The sequence below is a fragment of the Scomber japonicus genome, chromosome 1, assembly GCF_027409825.1.
Source record: "Scomber japonicus isolate fScoJap1 chromosome 1, fScoJap1.pri, whole genome shotgun sequence".
NCBI lineage: Eukaryota > Metazoa > Chordata > Actinopteri > Scombriformes > Scombridae > Scomber > Scomber japonicus.
Genome location: NC_070578.1, coordinates 13474820 through 13500689, shown reverse-complemented (window position 1 = coordinate 13500689; position 25870 = coordinate 13474820). Strand labels below are relative to the sequence as shown.

The 25870-nt window shown below is 40.2% G+C and overlaps 1 protein-coding gene across 1 annotated transcript in view; it reads left to right on the top strand.

Moving 5' to 3' along the window:
* hcn4 (hyperpolarization activated cyclic nucleotide-gated potassium channel 4) overlaps positions 1-25870 on the top strand; it is a 65984-nt gene that overhangs the window by 8787 nt on the left and 31327 nt on the right. The window contains exons 3-4 of the mRNA XM_053338792.1: positions 10309-10732; positions 25309-25470. Of these exons, the coding sequence (XP_053194767.1) occupies positions 10309-10732; positions 25309-25470 (586 nt within the window). The remainder of the gene's footprint in view (positions 1-10308; positions 10733-25308; positions 25471-25870) is intronic.

Genomic DNA, 25870 nt, shown 5'->3' with positions numbered 1-25870 from the left:
ACGGAAAATCATATTGTGTTGTAGTTTTACAAAAAATGTGTTAATTGCATTGAACATCAATATGGTTTGATGAGATAACTCAAGGTCCACTCACTAGCTTTTTCTTCAACCACATTTCAACTGAGCGCACTCCATTTACAGATGATGACCATGACTTGCTGTTGAAAGCAGAAAAAACCTTAAGTAAGTGGACCGTCAAATACTTTTTTTTTTGTCAAACTGCTATTGCCAAGGTCAAAAGTGAATATTTATACTAAAATCATTTTTGACTCGACTGTAAATCATTTTTTTCCATATTGCATCATATAGTGATAATATTGATCGGGCTGTGCATGAGTTCCATATCTGATTAGCTACCAGACTTTATTTGTACAACAGCTGGTGGAAAAGGGCAAAAATATAATTACACGCTAAAATCACTTTGTGAGCCAAGAAAAAAAAAAGACAATCAGTTCTACATACTTTTATACCACTTCACATAACGATCCTTCACAAAAGTTGCTTGCAATTCACCTTTGATTGCAGTTATTCTGTTGTTAAAATCACTCTCAGTAGCCATCTTTGCTGGACAGACATGGCAGGAGGATATCATCAGCACCTCTGCACGGTTTACTATGTAAGATTGTATAGAAGGCTAAAGCCCTTTAGAAACAGTGGGGTTTCCACTCAAAGAGAGGACCAGAGTCAAGTGTGATGAATAAAGAACTCTGTGTGTGGCTTTGCGTGATTCACAGGAAATACTTCCCTGGATCAATGTGATGGGCCTAGCCCTGCCACACGCTGGGTGTCTAGAGGACTCAGACAAATAGCAGGATTATGAGACATGCAGTGGTGAGAGACAGATTGTTCGTCTCTTCTGCTATGGGAGTTGACTCCTGATTTATCTTCACCATCTCCATACTTGATAGCATGTCCTAATTTTTTTGCCCCACTCAGGTTTTGGTCATACTAGTACAGTAAATGTTACACAGTGTTTGATTAAATAGGGAGGCAGCAGAAAAGGGTGTGCGTGTATAAATCCAATTCCTGACCCTGTTTAGCATGTACAATTGAAAAATTAGAGAGCTAACAAATAAACATTATAAATCCTGCTCTGTTTGGTTTAACAGTCAGCTAAGCCTCTGCTTTTGCTTACTCACGCAGACCAGCAAAAATCAGATAAACTGCATCTCCTCACCGATTTGATTTGATTTCATGCTCAGAGTGTCTTCTTAGTGAGGGTTTTTCATCAGCTTTTAAGCTGCATTAATTTTGGTTTTATTTACCTCCACTTTTTTGTGTATTTTCAAGAGATGGTGAATCCAGAGATGACCTCTATGTCCAGGAGATCACCCCTCATAATAACCCTCCTTTTTAGTCTAAATATGTTGTACAGTTTCATTTTCTCTCACTGATTCCATATTTTCTCTCCCCATATGTTTGTTTCTTTTTGTTCCCCTACTCTTCCTCTCACCCTTTGACCTCAGATCACTGTTTTGGAGATGGATAGAAAAGGCTTTCACTGTGGCTGCTCCATTTGCTGATTGCAGCACCTGAAGTGGGGAAGATAATGGCCCAGTAGGTGCAGCCCAGAGCAAGGGCATGAGGTGATGGTGTACAGTGTGACCAGCTCCTGGTATTATAGACAGTACATTATCTTAGCACTTCATGTTAAGAGAAAGCCCCTTGCTCCATCTTTCCCTCTCTTTCTCTCTTTCTCTCTCTCTCTCTCTCTGGTTCTCTCTGTCTGATTCTCTCGTACTCCACAGTGCAGTGGGATGATTGGGGGAGGGGATTGATGTTCAGTTGGGAGGTGCTGGCTAGTGTTTCCCCTGCCACACTTTGTGGCTGGCTGACACGAGACCCCTTGACATGACCTTAAGGACCTTGCAGGAGATAACAAGGCATCATGATAAAACACAGATGCAATTAGTGGCAGGATGACAGTCCACGCAAAGCCAGAGTGCAGATACTGGCACATGCTAGTAGGATAAGTGCATGCTGATGGCACCGGCTGGAAAGCTTTTTGTCCTCCCCATGTCTTCTCCAGCCCTACCACTCACTGTCTGTCTATTTTTTCCCCCCACAGAGGTCAGATTTATATGCTGACTGCAGACTACCCTTGTACAGTTTTTGTTCCTATGAGCAGATAAGTAGCAGGTTGTGTTCTGGGAAGCTGTGAATGACTCTGCAGGGCCTCAGAGACAAGGACAGGGACAATGAGTAGCTACTACTGGCACCAGGCAGAGCCTTTCTAGAAACAGCCAAAAAAAGAGAAGAAATAAAAATTCAATAGTAAGAAAAGGGAACTTGGCTTGTCTACTTCAGAGAATTCTTCTCAGTGGGCTCCCTGATTACAACTGGTCAGTTTGCAAAGTAGCTTTGGTGATTTCATTATTTAGTCAGAGCTCTTAAGTGCACACTTCTGAGCTATTCAAACATCAGAGCCAGTTTAGTCTGGCCTTATTTCAATAACTGGATCTGGGGTATATTTTTGAATGACACGCTACGGCATGGAGAGATTTTCCCTGAGATGGTTAGCCTCTGAACTTCTGCCTGCATCTCTGATTTTAAATGAAAATAAAGTCTACGGAATGGCTTAAACTCCCTTTCAGCCATTAATAATCACCATTGAAGGAATATGCCGTGTTTTTGTAAATGCACACTCTGATCAGCTGAGAGGACTTGTAGCAGTAACAACCATGTATGTTCCTCTGTTAACATATGTCAGTGCTTATGTATCAGGGGTTAGACCTCTATCTGTTAGAGGCTGTTTTCTACTGCAGTGGATGTGGTATTGTCTGTAGCGTTGTGTTTCTCTCAACTGTGTGGAATAACAGTCCTAGACAGAGCTTTAGAGGTGAATGAAAAATCATACCGTGCACCCTTACCTAGATGTCCTACCACAGAACTATTTGTAATCTTATTTATGAGATATTTTAGCAGTTTCAGTTGATTTTGCTTCTCCTCTCTGTAGGTATTTAGTAAATCCCTCTGTTTTCTCTTAGCCTAAAGGTTGGAGAGATTTGCCTCTACCTCTGATGAAATCTTCTTAGCTTAGGTTTGATAAAACAGCGTGGCTCACCTAAATATAGCCACCTGCGACTGCACAGCCCCAGTGTCAGTGATGTGCTTGCAGTGTGCCTGCTGGCTGTGCTTAGCAAAGACAGCACCATTATGACAGTTCATTGGAGCGGGTGACAAGAAAAATAGGATTAACCCTTTTAACCTGTTTTTTTTGTTTTTTTGTTTTTTTTCACAGACACTTAAATCTTGCTGTGTTTGCCAACTGGCTTATTTAACACCAGTGCGCTGCTCTTTTGAGGGCAATACACAGTGATTTTTTATGATGTCACAGATGTTGTTCTCCTGTTATCCTGGGATCAGACTACACATATTGAGCCTGATTTTGACACGATTTTGTCCAGCGCTGGGCCCGATTATGAATGTCAGGAACGACAAGCGTGCCTTGTAGTGTGACATAACCAAAAGAACAGTGATCTGGCAACTGGGACACCCCACAATACCCTGATGAACAGTCTAGCATGTCAGAATTTTTGTCACTTGACAGCTTTGATTTTCTGTGTCAGTGTTTGCATAGGTGCGCTAGAGAGCACTTCAGTTATAGTAATTGTGAGATCACTTTAAATTAAATCTTCATTTACCAGAGTATACAATTTTATTCCCCCCCACAATACCCTCTGTTTATACCACATTCTTGACATGTTAACACATTCATTACCTCAAGTTCTCTTTGATGGATAGACAGCATATACAGTGCTGTCCTCTTCGTGACACCCAGGAAGAGGTCCACAAGTATTTTTTTCCCTTTTTTTTTCTTTTTTTCCCCTGAATACAGGACTGTCAGTATCACACATACAGTACTGTTTCTGCAGCCATGATTGACAATTTCCTGACTGCCTGCATTTGTTTAGGATTATGATTGGCTGTGTCTTAGTCCCCTGAAAAATATTTTATGGCACTATGATTGTGTAATCTGACATGGTGACCATCGTGAAAGACAACAAGACTAGGTCAAAATCTACTACATGGCTGGACTGTGCTTGGGTGTGCAAAATTGTGGCCAATTTGTAACTGGAATAGTCAGTAGTAGTGTTTATAATGTGAGTTCACTCCCATTGGATTCGGACAGCACGTCATTTAGAGACAAAACTTTAAAGTTTGCGGCCTGTCATGTTGTCACGCACACCGAGGAGGATATCAGTAAATTTGAGTAAAATACAAACTTTGCTTATCCCATGCAAAGATACTGCATGAAACAAAGTCATTGGTGGTGGGAGCAATTCAGAAGATTAAATGAGGTGTACAGGTAATACTTGCCCATGCGAATAAGGCTATCATTGGAAGCACTGTAAACTCCCCCAATGACGTAATAGAAAGCGATTAATTTTGAAAGCCTATGGGGAAACCCCAACACTCGGCCGCCCAACCAATGATGTAACTTCATCACATACACGCATGGACAACTGTATGTGTATGGCTGGCCCTGCTGTTGCAGTCCAGCCAAAAGTATTATTTAGTGTGATTAAAATGATGTTTACAGTAGACCTTAAACAGAGATGTACCCTTAAATTAATATAAATACTTGCTTTGTTCCTTAGATTAAACTTAAGCATCATGATACAGAAACATCTCATGGTAGTTAAGCGGTTTCTAAAAAATCTGTGAAAAAGCAACTTCTGTGCATCCGTGTTTACATTTTCCTGCAAATGGCCTCATGCAGTTATGCAATTCACCAATCTGACACACAGGACTAAACGGACCGAGTATCAAATGTGAGTAAGCCACTTGATTTACCTAAAATAACGTTCCTGAAAGAGTAACTTAACATCAGACTGAAAAGCAGTGTTTTACTGCCTGTTTCACCTCACCCAACATCACTAGGGACTACGGATGCAAATTAGCAGCTTTGCTATAATCCGGCATGTTTACAGAGATGTTTAAATATCGATGTTCTTCAATATGCACTGTCCCTGTCCAACAATAAAGTATGTATTATTATTATTACTGATGGGAGTGATGTCATGGGTTCCTGAAGTACACCTGTAAAGTTAAACTAATGGAAGTGTGGCATTGACTGTTCTGCTGTTCCCATTCAGTCAGTGTGTTTCAGAATAAAGGGAGACACTGTTAAATGCTGTCTGCCACTTGTACCTGACATGACAGATGATCTGTTGGCAATGCTATGCCATCACTCTCCCAGCATGTTAGCCAACAGATAGACATCTCTACATGGGAGATGTAAACAAGTGCTCACACACATGCATGCACAGATACAAACATATTCTCCCTATATATGCAGGACTATATATACCCCAGTGCCTCCTCAATTTAAATATAGGCTACTCTGAATGGTAAATGTATGTCCATCTGGTTTATGGTGGCTCTCGCAATCCCTTTCAGATAGTTTGGCCAGCAGAGTGAAGAGAATGAGAGAGGCTTATCGTGTAGTCAAATGTACTCTAAGGGTGACAACATGTTCCTACTGTCCCTGGTCACCCCACTGGAGAGCAGAGTGGACTGCTGCTCTGTCCCTCCAGACAGCAACATGTCAGGGCTCCCTTCATCAGTACAGTGAACTTTCAGTACCATAACAAGTTAGGTGTGAGCTATTCTGCCATTGCACTTTCAGTGTTTCAGTGTTTTGCCACTCCCCATTTTCAACAGTTTCAGTCACACATGTGCTGCCATTCAAAACGCTGTGCCATCCTTCCCTTTCTGTTCAGGAGTTCAATTTGATATTTGATGTTCCCTAGTGATCACATGCTGTCATTTCACAAACACACACAGAAGCACTGGCCAGGTTTTTTGATGTGTTATCTGCCTTGTGTCTTTTGTTTCCTGTAAAGCACTTTGATCCAGTTCTATCTTGTGCTTCCTGTTTACAACCAGACCAACAAGCCAAACGATTGTTTAAAGTGGGGAAAAAATGTCATAAAAAGTCATGGCACGTGCACTTTCCTTTGTATGAAAAAAATACCTGACAGACATAAAATATCTTTTTCACAACAAATTTACACAGAGTTGAAGATGTTGCCAGTTTAACATGTTTTATGTACTTGATGTGTGGCCAGAACAGTCCAAGAATTACCAGGGATGTCTCATAATTATGCAATAAAATAAAACTCAGTAAAACTATAACTAACATCATAAAAAGGATAAAACCCTATTTTTTCTCTCTTGCCGCCTACACCAAGGAATACCACCTTTATATCACCACTGCTAGGTCACTGCACTCCACTTTCATTTTATTTCAAAACAGGTGGTATACCACAACACAGCATGAATGTGTTATTTGGGATGCACACAGGGATGTGGGACTGTTTAATGCCTTTGAAATGTCTGCCTCACATCGCGCACTTGCCCAACTGTATTTATAGAACAATGTTCTTCTATGTCAGGGTCCCAGTGCATAATAAAACACAGTAAATGGATCCCTGCTATGTTTAGGTGGCCTGACCTCCATTAAGAGGCAACCACAAGAGTGAAAAGGAGAGATCATGAGCATTTACTATACACATGCACACACGCAAGCGCACATGAACACACATGCATGTAAACCCACAGTTGACATACACATAAAACAGACTAAAAATGTACATAATTATTTCCTAGTCCCAACCATTGACTGTAAATATGGACGACTTGTCTTCATTTACTACTGCTATGCAAAAATTAAGCCAAAAAGTCAGCTTTTCAGTAGCTGCCATCTTGCGGGGGAGACTTGTGACCTATACTTCAGCCAGCTACCCAGGGGTGATTGAGATGTGTTGGCTTCACTTTTGAGGAGCTGTCATGACATCCATATTTATACTATATATTTTTATTAATTTATAATATTTATATTTAAACTTTCGTTACATTTTCAATGGTGCCATAAAAAAGCACCATAAAAATGACAAACCGGCTACAGATACAGATACAGAAAGCTTTATTAATCCCTGAAGGGCAATTCACTTTCTACAGTCCACCAAATGGACATACAACCATTCACACAACATTACGTTAAAAAATGAATAATAAATAAATGGATTAATGAATTGCACATAGCCGTTCGCAACAGTGTCAGCACATTTTTGATTTGATTTGACCTTGATGCGGTGGTTAGATATTTTCATTTATTCTATATTGCAACATGTGTCCTGTATGTTTTCTTACATTTAAAAAAGTGCATTTGCACAATGAGCATACAGCAGCTGCTGTTGATCTTACTTCTCCCCACACTCCTATAACAAGTGAGACTTGCTCAGACAGGCAGCAACAGTAGCAATGTTCTGCCAGAGAGATGTCTAGAGGTCTTAGACCACATACTGTCTTGTTATTCTTTCATAAAAATGAGGTGCTCTGACTGCTCTCCTCTGGGACTATTTTATTTTCATTTCTTTTACTCTGTTTCCTCACTCTGTTGTTTATAGAATATTATCAAACTGCTAGGTGGGATTTTTCTGTAAGGTTTGAAGCTTTTTTCTCAGGCTTGCACCTGTCTGGCTTGTTTTTTCTGGGGCTGAATTACCCTTGCTAGGTAGGGTTAGGGTTAGAATAAGGACACTGACCTACTCTGTTTGTATGTTCATGTCACTGCGTTTTTTCCCTCATAAGCCCTAAAGTACTGCAGCATTTTATCAGTTGCTTGTTGGTGCTAAACAGAGTTATCATAAAGGATCATTCCAGTCCTCTTTATGATTTAGTCCATTTGTCAAGGGTCATAAATATGCTTTTGATTTTTATGTGATTTTCTACCATCTTGGCTGCTATTGGTTTCTGTTCATTTCTGTGTGGAGTCGTCACACTTGATACAAATAGCAAAACAAAGGCAATGATTTGCAGCTGTTACAGACAGAAAGAAACCGATAATCGTAGTTCATTGATGGTAGACCCTGTCAAGCGCTGGAAGCACACTTGCATCCTATTAATAAGCTGCGTAGCTTATATAGATGCACAGGCTATCATGCATTCGTAATATTAGGGAACATGGAAATATGAAGAACAAATGTCATTATCTATGTTTGTGTTTCTTCCTTTGAAGTTTTTCTTGTTCTCTGGAGCGTTCAGCCTTAACATGAGCAAACACAGTGGTGGCAGGATCTGTCTAAATATAACTCCACTTGACAACAAGCTGGAACTGTAGATACCCTTTTACTTTGAAGAATTCCAATTACTGTCACTGTTTCCTCAGTATGTGCGTGTGTGCATGTGCATGTGTGTCTGTATGTGCAACAGACATGAAACTGAGATGTGTGTCCATGTGTACAACATATTTATGCATGCATGTGTAAGTGTGAGATGCTCTAGAGCTTTACAACTCAACTGTGGATAACAGCGTGTGTAGATTTGCAATCACATTTTTTTATTCACAGTGATGTAAAATATGTCCATAGATTAACATGGACATGCTTGCACTACAAAAAAACGCTAGCTAAATGTCAAATTATTAGCTATACATCAATAGATATGTCACACTTTACAAGGTTAAGCTCATTTATTTATTTATTTATTTATTTATGCAGTGCTTCATCACAAAAAGGACTTTAAAGAGTTTCTTTTAGATCTAACTGACTATCAATGAAAGAATGCATTTTACATCATCCAACAAAGAAAAAAACACAAGACAGAAAATCTAATGAGGAAAATACTAGAAGACAGTTTGGAATTAAAAGTTATTTTTATCTTTATGTTTATGCTCCGAGGCCTCAAATATGCCCCAAAGTGTTTGTAAAAAGTAATGTCATAATTTAAATTCAAAAAGAACTTGTCAGAGTTGTTTTTGGATCAGATGTGCATACTGGTCATGCAGAGAGTGGCAGTTCATTGTAAACTCATGAGTCATTTTCTTCAACACACTGCGGATCAACCATGAAATCAATAGACATCAGCTGCAACAAGGAAGTGAAAGAGCAATAATTACTTGCTGTAGTCTAACGTACTTGCAGGAAAGATGCATCCCCTACCCTGGTTATGTATGTAGTATCCTTTCTTTCTTATTTCTTACAGAACTGTTCTTGAAATTGCCTTTACACAAAGACAGATCTTTACGGCCCAGTTAAAGGTGGGCTGGTAAATCATCCAAGCTCACTGAATCCTCTCATAGTGCAATCTATGAATGATCTGGGAAATATCATCCTTAACACAAAAGAGCCAATCTGGATTCAATTACCAAGCAAGCAGAGAGTGCAATTTATATCCAAACTCTCTGACTTGGAAGATAGATGAGGTCACAGCACAATTCGTAATTAACAGTTAACCCTCATTGACCTTTGAGTTGTGATTTACTGTCCAAACACAAATAGCTTGTGGGGAGGTCACATGTGTATAGGTTATCACGCCATTATTGCATTGTGTGTGTATAATCTCCCACATATGCAACTAAATGTGTGTGTTAAAACGGGCTAGTGATGAAACATGAGTGGGCTCCAATACTGGTTGTTCATAGGGAAAAACAGCATATCAGTCCATGAGTCTGTGGTTAGATGGATAAACAAACTTTCCCAGTGTTTGCTAAGCAATTGTACTATGTGTGTGTGTGTGTGTGTGTGTGTGTGTGTGTGTGTGTGTGTGTGTGTGTGTGTGTGTGTGTGTGTGTGTGTGTGTTGGTGAGTGGATGGATGTGTTTTTTCAAATAAGTCACTTTCAACTGATGAGATAGGAGTAGAGTCCTTCCTGTTCCTCATGAGGGAAATGTTACTGTCAAGTCATGTAATATAATAAAACCAGAAAGCAACAATTGCTATATAAATGTGGGTAATTTGAGTTGATTTGCTCTATTCTGGTCTCAAGTACAATCTCCATTACAATATATGTAAACATAAGATTAATCACAATTCTACTCTCACATATACTATATGAATTAAATGTGTTTGAGTTTAACTGAAGCAGTTGCATGAAAAGTAATTTTAGAACAATCACAAAAAACCTTACAAACACTACACACAATTTTATGCATATTATTATAATAAGACATTGCTGTATTGATGTCCAAAAATGAATTTTACCTCGATTTAACTTTTTTTTCTAAAAAAAATCTAAAAAGAAATAAGATAACTTTTCTATATACATAAATGCCTTAAACACAGTAAATTGCTCATTTATTTGGCCTACCTTATTTGAAAAGCCTAATTGTTTGGGCACGTGTTTGATACTGTAGATACAGTGTGTTCATCATATATCATGTAGTCCATCTGGAATGAGTTTAACTGCTGAAGATCTGCAATATGTTACTAATAGTTAGCTTGAAAAACTGACTATGCTAACTTTAACATTCTCTCTTTCACCATACCATTTCTGTATTCCTCCATTTCTCTCTCCAACAAGGTTTTACTGGGACTTGACCATGCTGCTGCTGATGGTGGGCAACCTCATCATCATCCCCGTGGGCATCACATTCTTCAAAGATGAGCACACGCCACCCTGGATCGTGTTCAACGTGGTCTCTGACACCTTCTTCCTCATGGACCTGGTTCTCAACTTCAGGACAGGTATCGTCAAGGAGGACAACACAGAGATCATCCTGGACCCACAACAGATCAAGATCAAGTACTTGCGAAGCTGGTTTGTGGTGGACTTCATCTCCTCCATCCCTGTGGACTACATCTTCCTCATCGTGGAGACGCGCATCGACTCAGATTTCTATAAGACAGCGCGCGCCTTACGGATTGTCCGCTTCACCAAGATCCTCAGCTTGCTGCGACTGCTGCGCCTCTCAAGACTCATTCGCTACATTCACCAATGGGAAGAGGTAAGAAAGTGTACCTCAGTGTGGTTGTGTGTGCATATGAGAGGGAATATGGTAATGTGTTAAAGCTGATAACTTAAAGTTGCTAAATGTTACCCACATGATGTGTATAATGGGTGCTACAAATGGATTCACACGTAGAGAAAATCAAGCATACTATTTGATGAAGCCAGTCAAACAAACATGGCTTCATTCCTTTAAATCCAATTATAATCAAAATGATATTACTATCCTAGGGAGCTACTGCGAGTATATTTGCAGAGCTCTGTACCTTCCCCTTTTCCCCAGGGAGGGAAATATGGATAGATGCTGCTTCTGATTACATCCACCCTTGAAGGAGTAAAGGGGCTCTTTTGTCCTGCCCCAGTCACCAATAAGCTGATGAAGCTGAGATGTTGTTTTGCATTTCTCTCTGCATGCCCATCCAGCTAGCAGTGGGACCACCAAGCCCAGAGCGGTATTACTGCAGTACAAGCATGATTATAATTGCAGCAATAATTAGAAAGATTTCCCACTGCTCTTTCACTGGATGGATCTTGTTGTTTAGTCTCAGAGGTAAAAGGTGCAAAGTGAAAGAATCAGTCTCCATATGCAGTCAACATGAGGACACTCCATTGGAGGATAATGTGTGGGACAGTCAGGTCTGCACTTGTTTGGTTGTGAGGTTATACAAGGTAATTTATGCAGGTTCAGTATACTGTAGATAAATGCGTGGTTTGGTCAAATAAAAGCTTTGTCATGTTTGTTGGCCAGTCATAAAATAAAACAAATCACTGGATAGTTGTATTCAATAACTAATAAGGACATTCTCATTCAGCTCACAAGAGGGAGAGTATCTTAACCCTTAAACAGACCTTACTAGTTATGTCATTTGCACCTCAAGTAAGGAAGGAAGGAAGGAAAGAAGGAAGGAAGGAAAGGACGGAAGAAGGAAGGAAAGGAGGAAGGAAGGGAAGCAAGGGAGGAAGAAGGAAGGAAAGGAAGGAGGGAGGAAGGAAGGAAGGTAGGAAGAAGGAAGGAAAGGAGGGAGGAAGGGAAGGAAGGGAGGAAGGGAGGAAGAAGGAAGGAAAGGAAAGGAAAGGAAGGAGGGAGGAAGGAAGGAAGGTAGGAAGGAAAGGAGGGAAGAAGGAAAGGAAGGAGGGAGGGAGGAAGGAAGGTAGGATGGAAAGGAGGGAGGAAGGAAGGAAGGACAGATGAAGGAAGGAAGAAAGGACAGAAGGAGGGAACATTTACTCTAACAGCTGAACTTAGATCTGAGGAAGGAAGGAAGGAAGGAAGGACGGACAGATGAAGGAAGGAAGGAAGGACAGATGAAGGAAGGAAGGAAGGAAGGAAGGACAGAGGAAGGACCCGGGAGGACAACTCAAAGGTTAAAGAGTCTGTATCTCCTGGTGCACGTTGTCTGTTTAAGGGATAAAGAAACAGCTGTATGTAGTAAACTGTTGTTTGCCATTCCACTGTATCTTCCTTAAGAATAACCAAAGCCCCCCCACATGCTTGTATTTCTTCAAAGCAATATGAGTTCAGGGTTGAGGCCTTAGTTCAGGATTTAGGATTTAGAGTATCTTTGCACATGGTCATAATACAAATGTTACAGCAGCATCCCTGCAGTACACTCTGTTGTTGATGTCAGGGATCAAACAAGAGTTTTAGTGAGTAGACACATTGTGTGCCTGCAGGCCTAAGATGTGTGTGCAGTAAAGAGATTTATTTATTTGAACCTAGACACAAGGAGAAAAACAAGACTATAAAGGTGATTTCAGTGCAGTTGCATGCTATTGCCATGACATCGTGCATATTGTAGATTTTTTTAAGGTAACTTAGGTATTTAGGTTCTAATGATCAATTAATTTCAGTTTTGTGTAGTTAGAAGTTTAGTTTGAATTTACAAAAAAAATTAATTCCCAAAACTAATCAGGCAAATTAGAGTACATTTGCTCCAGGACACAGAAAGGAAAATGTATGAATTAACTTATAAGTTAACTAATAAGTATGATCTGACATTACTGTAGGCTGTAGCACTTTTTTAATTCAGCAAAAAAAGAAAACAATAATGTCAATGTGAGGATGTGTCTCTCTTTGTCACTGGTTCCTGTGCTCATATTTATAAAAATAACACAACACAATATTTGGGTTATTTTGATTTTTTATTTTCAAATGCAAGCAAACTTTTAAATAATCATGTGATGAAATAAAATTTAAAAAACACAATTTCAGAAATAAGGTTGCATTAAATGGGACTGTGTTATAAAATGTTCAATGTATTGCTCAAGGTCACAAGAACAGCACTGAGAATATTCTTTCAGTGAATACTCACTAATCTCACATCTGATTGACATCAGAGCCAGGAGGACAAACAATAACAACACTGTATTGATGTCCTTCAATTTGCCTGTTTGCACAATGGTATCAAATTGCTGAAGCACTCAGTTAGGTGGTGCATGTGTTCACCTGAGTGTACAGCATTACACAGACAATCGGAAAGGTTGAATAGCTCACTGATCGCCGACCAAATGCAGTTATCCCAGACCTGCCCACAGGGCTTTCTGGAAAGTTCTTGGTTTTCAAATATTCAGCTGGCACTCTGGGTAGAACAGTGTATATAAGTGTGGTGACATTAATCATGCAGGGCCTCTGTGATGCCATTTCAAAGAGAGTGAAAGTTCAAATGAACCACTCAGGGAGAATCCCTTTGCCACCCTGTGCCTCTATGCATGCCTGCTGCTGGTTCCTCTGAGTGCAAAATGAAGGAAAGGATACATGCAGTTCAGGCCGGCCTTCATTTGAATACGGTGCACACACTGACTATAAGCTGACACATGTTCAGCCTGTGCAGGAAGGCAACAAAGGAAGGAGAGAAAAGGAAGGAAACTAGAGAAAGAAAGAAAGAAAGAAAGAAACATTGCTTATAGCCACGGGTTGTTTGGGTGTAATCGACCACCATCACAACCAGACTCGTACCATGTTTAGAAGAAAAGGAAGACAGTATGATGAGAAGAAAATAAAGAACAATAATTCATATTCATCTCCTTTGAAAACTTGCAAGGACACTGCGAGACCGTGATGAATGCAGCATCTAAAAACCATTGAAATAATACCACAAAGAGAGGGGACAGAGCCAGCCACCATTTACATGTTTTATGTCTGTGTGGATGTGTGTGTGTGTGTGTGTGTGTGTGTGTGTGTGTGTGTGTGTGTGTGTGTGTGTGTGTGTGTGTGTGTGTGTGTGTGTGTGTGTGTGTGTGTGTGTTTGAGGTGTGTGAAAGGCCAGCTTTGCCTCAGAGTACTCCAGATGCAACCTCACTGAAATGTCATCTGTCACTGCAGAATAACTTGTCATCCAGATCTTACCACCTGACTGACTTTTTGACTTTTTCCATCGACAGCTACACTTCAGACAGCATGTATGTGTCTCATCACCATTTGAATATTTTGATAACACCCTCACACTGCCCTCACACTCCAGTGTACTGTTTTCTATCAAGCTTTCGGAGGGAAATATGCATTAATGCTGTGGTAAACCATTTGAACCACTTTCTCTTACACCCAGTATGTTTTTGCATTGCTGGCCTCTCTAAATATGGCACCTCGATGAGATGCACTTCTCCGACATCGCAGAAGCTTCAGACCTGTGATGTTCCAGTGTCCTCCAGAAGGCAAAGAAGATTTATTTTTCGGAGTTTCTGAAAGCTATAAATAGCCTGGCATAAATTCATTTGGTCTGTTATTGTTCGAGTTTCATTTTCTCCTCAGTAAGGAGTCACGCAAAGGACACTTCCTCTGTGGAGTGTTGACTGCAGCTCAGTGAACTGTGGTGTGTGTGGTTTAGTGCCTCGTGCAGTGATACTGTTTTGAGCAGATTGTAAAATCTAAATCTTTTCTCTTGCACTCACTGTAGTGAAAGATTTTAAAGAATTCCAGACAAGACAAAGGAATATAAACAGTATGTAATGTGCTGACAAGAAGTGCAATTCATACCAAAACCAGGGACAAAATAGCACTCACAAGATAAGTGAAGTGCCCCTAAAGTGAAAGTTATATGACTTGCCATCTTCTTGAGTGGATTCTAGGTGTTTATCTCTTTGACTTCAGTGAAAACATTGTCAGCACACCAGAGCATCCTCTGATTATTTGGATTAGTGATTCACAACGTGGCTTTTGGGCCCCGCCAAAGCCTGGGGGTATCAAAGATTAAAGTTTGTAAAAAAAAGAAAACAACAATATACAAACAACCCAGATAGCAAAATTGCTGTGGCCCAGATCCAGCCCACACCCAACACTTTCCACACTTTCATCCAGCCCACATGGAATGATGGCATTTAGGCGGTCCGCTCCTGCTTCCCAGATCTGGGCCACAAGCAAGCCATAGAGATACCGTATGTCAACCAAGAAAAAACAGATAAACCAAAACAGGCACAATGCTGAATACACATACCCGAGAGCACATATACCAAAAGAGGCCCACCTTTGATTTGGGATATTTGGGCCATACATATGGGCCATTTTATGCTCACCCCCATTTTGTGACCTGTTCAACAGGTCATAAATCTGTTTTGTATTCATTTGGGGTCAGCTAACCTCATGTTGTATGGTCCTTGGTCATGGTGTCTTATGTCTGAGAAACATAAAGGTGCTCCTTATAGGTTAAAGAAGAATGTTGTCTTTAGTGTGCCACTAAAAATTGCTTTCAGTGTGGATTGAGATGAGGAGCCATGCCACACCACCTGTGTTTATTTATTACAAGATGGTAGAGTGTCGTTTTCTATTGGCATGTTGGGTTGTTAAGATTTATGGTTCAGCCCTCCCACATGGCTGAGTTCCCTCAGCTTCTTGTTTTATGAAAGTGCAGCTCGGGTAAAGAAAGTAGATCATGATCTGACATGTACACAGGCTCACGCATTGGCAAATACATAATTCCCCCTTGAATTGCAATCAATATACATGTCTATTGATGTACTGCATGCAAGTTACAGTATGTTTTCCTGTGAGTGAGTGCAGGCTTGCTTTAGTTGGCTCAGGCTACATGGGTCACAATCATATGTCCTTAGGAGAGCAGACTGTGCTTGTAGCCTGAAGATCACACATTTTGGCACATAACCACAAACTGTTCAAGTGTCCTTGTGCATGATGCTTGACCCCCAAACTGCTCCAGTGAGGCTGCCAGAAGACAACGGAGGGGATTGTGGGTCAAAGCCAAGCTACAATTTTTTCATGAATTGTCATCATGCATGCTACAGCTCAGTGGTATTTTGATGGTCAGTACTGATCATCAGTATCAACAGAGAATAATAGCTTTAAATCAGACTGTTTAAATGATAAATAAAGTATCCAGTGTTGGGAAAGTTCACTTTCTATATGAACTAGTTCAGTTCATAGTTCATAATTCCAAATTTTGAACTAAGTTCACAGTTCCAAAAATGAACTAGTTAATAGTTCAATTTTTTTTCAATATGTTCCTGCGAGCTATTATTTTTCAAAATTATTGCCACAGCCCATATAGAACCACAGACAGCAATTATTTTATCAGTTTTAACACTGAAACTATGCGTCAGATTTCAACATTGTTTTAAGTAATCATATGAAGACGCTGTATTAATGATGGAGGCAGAGTATGAGGTAGTGCTGCTGCATTCATTTGTTATTGCCTCCGTATTTTGCATTTTGATGACGCATGCAGCGGTGCGACTCTGTGGTTGCTGGTGTTGCCAGATTGGGTGTTTTTTCTGCTACATATTAAGGCCTGTTTACGGTGTGTTTTAGCCGGGTTTTCGCCTGGAAAGCTCTATGGAAATCTAGCACTCTCTTGAACGAAGTTAAACTGTGAGAGAGCGCCGTTCACAAACGCCAGAATGAACGCGTTCACAATAACGTTCATCAGCTCACCTCTATGGTATACTGATAACAAACATAAATAGATGTACTGTACATCAACAATAAATTACAAAAATGTTCCTGACTCACTGACATCTGCAGTGTAGCTTTTACATTGTTTTAACAATGAGCCTTGTTCAAGACATAATATAAAATATGTTGTATGTGTTATTCAAGACATCAACATCTGTTTAGTATTCTCATAATTGTGGAGGGAAAAGATAAAAAAGTACAAAGCACATTATGTTTCCAGAGCATCTCAGCAAATAAAGTGATGTCTATAACTGCAATCATATCATCTTCACCTCCTCAAAGACTCTAATCCTAAAACCACTAAGACCATCAACATCCTTTTGCATAACTAAAGCTATGCCCTGATCCCCCACCAGCAAATAAACCTCCTTCTTGCATGTCCTTTTTTTAACCACAGCTGTCATAAATGAGCTCTGATTGCTTCCATTTCCTCCTGAAACACTCCAGATTTAAAGATGTTTCTATAACCGCCATGTCGACAGAAGGTTGTTTACAAACAAGAAGTTTTTTTGGTGGAGGTGGCTATATGCCAGTGACAACACTGTCATGCATAATGACGTTCAACACGGTGTGTAGATATCCATCACACACATGCGCAGACACACACACAAACACAAACAGGCACACACAGACACAGAGCATCTGACATGGCACGACATGGCGTCTCCCCTGTCTCCCTCTTGTCAGCTTCCTCTTGTCACTTTTCATTGGGATAAAAATAAGACTGTGACCGGATATTCTCCTCATTGGAGTTGTCTCCTGTTGACGAACCAGTGACTTGGATGAGATTAGTCATCCTGTTAAATCAGATTCAAGGCAGTGCACTAATGACTAAGCTCTGAGGGCTTCCTCTCACCACTCCTGATGCCTACAACATAACCGTCTCAACTGGCCTACCCACTAAACGTTGCTTCTAGCATGAATGGAGATGAGTTTTGGAGACAAGAGCGGAGGCTTTTACTGAGGGGGACAGGGAGTAAAAAGGATATTTTACAGTATGTTGTGTAGTCAAGAGCTGTGCCACACCACCTGTGTTTATTTAATACAAGGTGGCAGAACGTCTTTCTCCATTAATATTGGCAGCTTGTTGAGATTGATGGCTCTGCCTGCCCAAGTGGCAGCTATAGAGAAACAAAACCATACGTCAGTAAAATGCTCTGTTGCTTTTATAGAAGTCATGTGGTTGCCCCTGGGTCCAGAGAATGAATGAGGCACCTTTCATTTCCACCCAGTAAATCTATACAAAAATATTCAAATACGGTAAATCAACTAATCAGTCCCCCACTCACTGACCCATTACCTCTGCCAAGGACTGGTCTTTCAGAGATAAGAAAAACCAGAAGAATAGATTTAATGGGCTATTATTGAGTGCACAATGAGGCTTGCCAGCAACAGTGACAGGTCCTCAACATTTTGAATGAGTCGTATGTGATAGGAATACTCACAGTGGATTTGCTTAAAAAACTTTTACACAGAAATGTGTAATCCGGCACAAACCTTTGGCGCATCTTGGTAGGAAGCAGAGTGAGAGTGGTTTTTGTGATCCGAGCCCTCCAGGCCTGTTTAGACAGATGATGGAAGGGTGTTCCCTGTGGTCCACTCCCAGGCCTACTTCTCATTCTCCACATGCGCTTCGTCCACCATGACAGCATGCATGAGCATGACATTTTGGTGGAGGCATTTATAGAGAGAAATCTAACCCCTGCTCTGAGAATCTGCCATCAAGTTGGATGATTAGTAATAACACTGAGGCATGCATGGATTGATTTGGTTGATAAACTTAATTACTAATCACAGGGAATGATGCAGCATGTGGTAATTGACACAGTAAATGTGCCGAACATACAGTAATACATACAGCACTCTCAAAATGTGCATCATTTCCAAAGAAAAGGCTAATTAAAATATCCAGAAATTGTTTTTTTTTTCCTTTGTGGATTTATAAAATGACAAACTGATGTGTGCATCTGTAAATAAGCAGCTAAAAATCTACGGCAATAAGTAATTTTATGTTGAATAGGTTTTTTAACTGAAGATTCAGTTCACTTTTAAATTTCTTTAATAGCATGTTTTTGCTGTTTGAACAAATAATGAGAAATCAACATGCTCAGCTCAACTATGTACAGTATTCCTGCTAAATCAAAACCAAGAATCACTCAATTCAAGCGTTTCATTAATGCATTAAATTATATAATCGGAGGCTGTCCACTGCACTAAAACACTGTGATAGAATGAAATGTCTTCGGTGTGTCTAACTATTAAATAACTGGAATAGAAATGTAGCTTTTATTGTACTTTTAACATCACAGAAATGATGAGAAAGGACGCATGTCAAAGTTCAGTCAGCATCAGGAAAACAATATGAGTGAAGAATTTAGTTTTCTTTTATGTGTCGCAACACCGCCATGCCAAACATTCATCATCATTAGCGGTGCGAGCAGCAAACACCAGATGCCTCAGTATAGTGCCACATCGCCTGTGTCTGGGCAGCTACCATCAGCACCATGGGACATATGTATCTATTCTCTCACCTGGATCTCGCTCTACTCATGTGTTTGAGATGACTCGGCAGCTACCCACGTCCACTCTCTCCCTGTCTGCACCTGATCACTACCTCACAAGGACACAGATTACTTTATGTAGCCAGCCCGGTCTTTGATCCCTGTCATATTTATTGGTTTTTAGTCACTACTTTTAGTTATTAGTCTCTAGAATGCACTGAATTTATTTGGTATTTGTCGCTGCATAGTATAGAAATAATAATAGCAGTTGTGTGGTAACAGTATATTAGTATTCATAACATTTGTAATAGTATAGTCTAGTAAACAGTAGTGTTAGACACCAGGGTAAGAAACAGTAATCATGGTATTTATAGTAGTAATTTAGTAATAACAGTAGTTTTAAATTTAAAATGAAATGTTGTTTAAGTGGCTTTTCCCACATGATAACTGTTCATTCATCTCAAAGTGCTTACAACTGTTTGCAATTGCCATTTCATTATTTACAGACAGTCATGAACAGCGTTTGGCAAGTTACTCAGGAAGTGTTTAAAAAAAGTTAAGTTAAAGTAAATTTGTATTAATTACTCATTTAAATAGTAATACTCATTTTTACTTGTTACTTGTTATCAAAAATAATTTAAAAGTTTACCCCCTCTTCCCTCTAGTGGTAAACACCAAACCTCCTAAACTACAAAGTCACTACACAGGTGTGCTAGATGGTTTGGGGTTGGAGTGTTTCACTTCATATTCATATTTTTGACATTTGACAACTAGTTAAGAGTTTCAACTTCATACTCCCTGACCTCAAATAGTCCATTACTTCTTTTTTTCTGCTGAGTAGTTGTCCTCGGGCTCTGTCTCAAATGCAAAAAGTCCATTTCATCATGCCTGGCTGACATCGAGGACGCAGAGGCAGGGTCCTCTAAAGTTGAGACACAGTTGAGAGCAGTTGTGAGACACTCTGCTGTCAGAAGCTCCCTCAAAAACTTTCTGCTACCCTCATCTCTCAGCCATCAGAGTTTGAATTTAGACAACTTGCAGCTGCTAGAAGGGCATCTTTGATATCCAGTATAACAGCAACATGAGTCTGGATGGCCTGAAAAATACAATTTGATCTTTTTATTATAGATGTATAATTACTAATTACTAATTTCTATGCTGGCTATGTGCTGTAGACCTTTCTTCTCATGTGGGATCAATATCATGTATTTAATTTTGTTTTAGGCTGTTTATTGACCACTGACCACTGTTTTAATCATCTGTTGCTGTGATTATGACTATCAGTATTTTGACTACTGTTGTTTTGATAATTGTACTGACTGCTTTAAAAAAAATGGTGTGGGAAGATCTGATCCCTCAGTTCGTGAATGATGCAATGCAACAAATCTGCCCAAATAAATTCAAACAAAAATACAGTTTAGGAATATAGGCATACCTCCACACACATCTGGGAGGCCATCTGTTACACTTGAGAGGGTGTTTCAAGGCAAGTGTCCTTGACATCAGGACTTCGAGGGTTGGTATTAAAGTCCCATAACAACAGTTATCCCCGGTGCAGTACCCCCGCAGGAATTGGTACTCCTTGTCGTTGAGGCACGTTTGATGTAAAGGCTATTCAGCTTGTTAGTGGGAATTTGTGTGCTTCTTTAAACCGCATTGTAAAAGTAATTCCACCTTGTGGATGATGGCACCAGTAGCTGTGGGTGGCTGACTTCTACCACATGTGCTGATGCACAAGTAGATTGACTTTCTTTGATCTTAAGAACTGTGCATTTCAGGAAACCACTTCTATACACAGCCTTTGTGTCTGCACTGGAAGTTAAGTATTTCTCAACTTCACTGGTGTTAAAAGGGATAATTATATGTGATTTGCACTTATGTGGGGAGAATGACCATCAGTATCAGTGGAGAGAGCTTATGTGAGATCTGTGAAAGTGACATCATCGTCACTTTATTCTCCCAGTTCCGAATCAGGCTCCAAATTGACAGATGATATATCTTGAATGCCATTGACAAAATTTGATGGTAGTTGATAGTCTGTCACAGTGGCTACAACTTTGCCAAGCAGTCCATATGATGAATGAATTTGTTGTGTCTCTGCACCAATAACATCAAGTGTGTACCTTCCTCCAAATCATTTACTTGCTATGATGGCCTTATTGTGCTCCAAAGTGCAACTGCTGATCCAGTGAACTATTACACCCTGAAAGCTAATGTTGTTAGCTGTCCAGATGTCCTCTGTGGTGTAAACAAAGTCTAACTCTCTGAGTACGGCCTTCAAATTAGATTCCGTCATATTCTCGCTCAAGGTAGCTAGCAGACGTCTTTTTCTGTGGCACTGGCAGCCTGATGTTGTTTTTCATGGTTATTTTCTCTATAATGTGTTAAATGTGTGTTAATGTGTTAATGTGTGAGTCAAGATGAGCTTCACCAGATCTTGTCTACTTAATGTCTCTTTGCCACAATGTCCTGCTGTGAAATCCAGTTTCTACTGTTCAGCTGGAGTGCATTCATCACTGGCAGTAGAGGCCTCCCTTTTTTCAACATGTTTCACATTGCTGTGCCGCCATACAGATGCTTCAACAAATTCAATGTTGTATTTTCCGTGGTTGAAAGCATTTTGGTGCGTGTGCAAAGTTTAAAATAGAGGACAATGTTCTTTGCATCTTTTACTGTGACAAAATCAAAATAATGATCTTCCAGCTGTTTAAAGGGATAGTTCGGGTTTTTTGACATGAAGTTGTATGACATCCTCACCATTAATGTCGTGCATCAGCAGTGACTTTTCCCCTACTCCGTCTTGTGAGTTCTGGCCCGCTTTTGGTGTTGAAGAAAGCTAGTTTCTGGGGTCACAAAGATAAAGCGTTTTGCAAATGTATTACTCTTTTGAAAGCATATTGTTTTTTGAAGCAAAACGCTTTATCTTTATGACCCCAGAAACTAGCCGGAACTACTTTCTTCAGCACCAAAAGCGGGCCAGAACTCACAGGACGCAGTGGGGGAAAAGCCACTGCTGATACACGACACTGATGGTGAGGATGTCATACAACTTCATGTCAAAAAACCTGAACTATTCCTTTAAAGTCTGCCTCTATCCCTCTCCCTCATCCTCTATCCTTCATTTAGCTTTTTGGCAAGTTGCCGACATGACCTGCCCTGACCTGCTGCATGTACCTAGGACAAAACACAAATTGCATTCTAGCAGCGCAGTAACACAGTGTTATTTGGACTAGTAACTGTAATACTGTTTTGGAAATGATATTTCATTACACTACTTGTGACTGGGTAAAGTAATAGTATTACAGCAACACATCTGCCCAACACTGGTCATGAAACTACTTCACTGACTTTGAGTAACTGTAGGTTTGCAAGATCTGGCCCATTTTTTTTGATTGGAAAAAGACAAGTGCACATTAGCATGGCGTTTCATATGGAGAGTCCTGATGAGAGTAGTATGAGTAACAACAAGCCCCCATAAGAAACCACTGTGTTGTGTCTCTGTGCCCTCATCAATCAAAGCTCTCTTGTTAATGCTGATGCTAATACTGCCAGGCTCACTCTGTGTCCCTGTCAATTAAAAGAAAGTGATCAGTAATCCATCATCCACCATGTAATACGCCACATTGCGGATTACTGTGTGCAGGCATCATGTAGGTCTGCGTACATACTGTTTTTTGTGTGTTTATGTTACATGCTGTATATATGCATGTTTACAGTACATGTTTCTTTGTTAAATTACACAGAGCGTAAATGTCTCGCTGTATGTGGCAATTTTCAAATTTACACAGAGGTGACAGGAATGAAAAGAAAGAGAGGGCGAAGAGATACAGAGACCTCATTTCTTTGCTTCAGAATAATGATCCTTTAACAACCTTGTAACAGAACCAATCTTGGGAACAATTTTTCCTAACTGCAAAGTCTGTTCGGGTGTATTTGAATTGATTACAGCTGTGAAGGGAGATAGGGGAATCACCTTCTACCAGTGACAGTAAAGTTTGGGTTACAAACTGGAGATTTGCATGGAATTACTCGTGACAGTTCTCATAGGCTTTATTCTCCACACAGTAGTTAAGTGCCAGAGGTCTTCTGAGGGCACATCTACAGTAGGAATATAGCAGGAGTTATTGTTGAATAGTAATGAGTCATTCAGGCTGTGCTTCAAGATATTGAAAGGAATTTATCCTGCTTCAGAAATACAGTGACACTGCAGAGAGTTCAGTATTATTCAGCACACTGACACATTCAAGGGCAACCAACACAATGCAACAGGACAATATAGGACTGACTAAAGACGGTAGAATATTTTGTATTCCAACTCCCAAAATGACTTAACTAAACACATAAAACAATTAGAAAGTTAAATAATTTAATATCTCATATCTACCAGCCATTAAAATGAAATGCCTCTCTCTCCTGTAGAATTACGCAGAAATAGTAAGCTACACTGCTTTATTCTTTTACTATGACAACATATGCAGCTTCTTCCTGCAGATAGCCCAGGGGTAAATGTAATATTGGAATGGAAATTGTGTCAGAATCGCAAATAGCTCATTTAAAAATAATAATTCACAATGTAAACAACACTGTGTGCTTGTACTGTACGCACTATCTCTGTCAGTCCTTAATGTCCTAGGAAATGCTGTATTTGAATTCACATATCACTCTTTTTTTTCTTCTTCTTCTTACAGATTAAAAACAGTCCCCACTTTATAAAGCTTCCCTTTTCCTGTCTGGAAATATGATTTCACAAATGAAAAATATATCAGTCTTAATGTGGGAGATGGAAAGGGGAACCTCATGATTTATTCATTTGCCTTAGAGTGAATTTAACACTTCAATGTTATGGAATGCCATTACAGATCCACCAGGAAATTTAACATCACTCAACATTGCATATTAGATAACATATCTTATTTAATGCTGTGTTGAAAGAAAGGCTGGCTCCCAGAAAACAAACAATGAGCTCACATTTGTTGTGCAGCTGTGAACAGAGGTCTAGAAAATGAGCGGGAAAGGTGCAGCTGGGCGAATGATTCAGCTTAGGTGATGTAAAAGTGCAGAAGGCTAAACATTTTGAGCAAGAGCCCAAATACAGAAGGAAGGGACAGAGTGGGAGTGGGACAGAGTGGAAGTGGGACACATTGCGTTTCAGTCTATGTACATTTGTGTAGACAGACAGAGATCTGGCATAGGAGAGAGAGCCTATCTCCACTCCTCACCCGGGCACACTTTGCTGGCCGTACCTCTGGCTTCATGCTAGCCTGTTGACGGAGCTAAATTGATGTGATATAATGGTGCAGCAGTGCACACGCAGTCCCAGACAAACACGGCACTGATCCCTGCCAGCCTCTTTCTTAACATGCAAACAGATACATATCCACATGTATATGCAGTAGGATGGAAACTACAAATGGAGAAATAAACAAGCCCAGAACTTAAGGAATGAAGACTAAAAATTAAACTTTGAATGTCTATGTTTTTGCACCCTCTTCATCTTCCTCCTCATCATCACCTACTGTGGAACAACAACGTGAAGATGGAATATCCCCTCTCAGTCACAAGCTCTTAAAAGGCACTGAGTGGATTTTAATAAGCACTGGAGTGGTTAGCAGTGCACACCGTGGTCTTCAATGGGATTAAGAGGCTTTGAATGGTTGAGGCCATTAAAATCTACACCAGCCCAGAAGTCCTGGAGCGCCTTATGAGTATATTTATCATTAGGATTAACAAACCCAGCCTGTGAACGCTCTCACTCCAGGAGCGCAGCCACCTCTACCCTTGTACCATTATTGTATTTGGCTGAGTGGCTGATGATTAGAGTGATTCTGCAGCAGGGAAAGCAAATCTCTGGTCCCAGTCTGCTAACCATCTCCAGTGGACTTTTCTCACAGCTGCAACATCTGCATCCATCTGCTCATCTGGGCGCAATGTAAAAAGCTATGGTTTCTATAGGCTCTTCTAGTAGTCTAAGCACATTGCCGTTTAATTCCTATACCAAGAAGCTTCTGCATGACGTGATCAAAGAATAGACCCAGGAGTTATTGAATTGGATGTAGAAGAGGGAAATCTCCCTTGAGGATGTGTGTGTGCGTTGCAATCTATAGAAATTTCAGGGATTTGGACATCAGTGTGTTGAATCATCCAACCCATTTCCTGCTTCCTTTCTCTCCTCAGATCTTCCACATGACGTATGACTTAGCCAGCGCCATGGTGAGGATAGTCAACCTGATTGGCATGATGCTGCTCCTGTGTCACTGGGACGGCTGCCTGCAGTTCCTGGTGCCCATGCTGCAGGACTTCCCCGCCGATTGCTGGGTGTCCAAAAATAAGATGGTGGTAAGTGCGTCTCCTGCACAGAGTCCTCCTGCCTGTTCGAATCAGATTATGTCCTGTCTTATCTCATCCATCAGCTCCAGTAATTACTCTACTAAAATCCTTTCAGCATCCTGGGAAAGATTGCCCAGCATATCTGTCATTTTAAGCCCTAAATCAAATATATTTACCCACATTTATTCAATTTGCTGATTATTTTTATTTATTTTGAGCTGTCTACATCTGTCCATATTGTGAAATCTTTGGAGACACTGAGGCTGTGCATGAGCCATTGATTTTTTTTTTCGAGGAGGACAGTTGGCCCTTATCCAATATTGGTTGGGTACAGTTTCCAGTGAGCATTCATGCTGTGCTTTAATTTGGTTGTATTGTTAAAACAGCTGCCGGAGTAGAGTTACAGTTA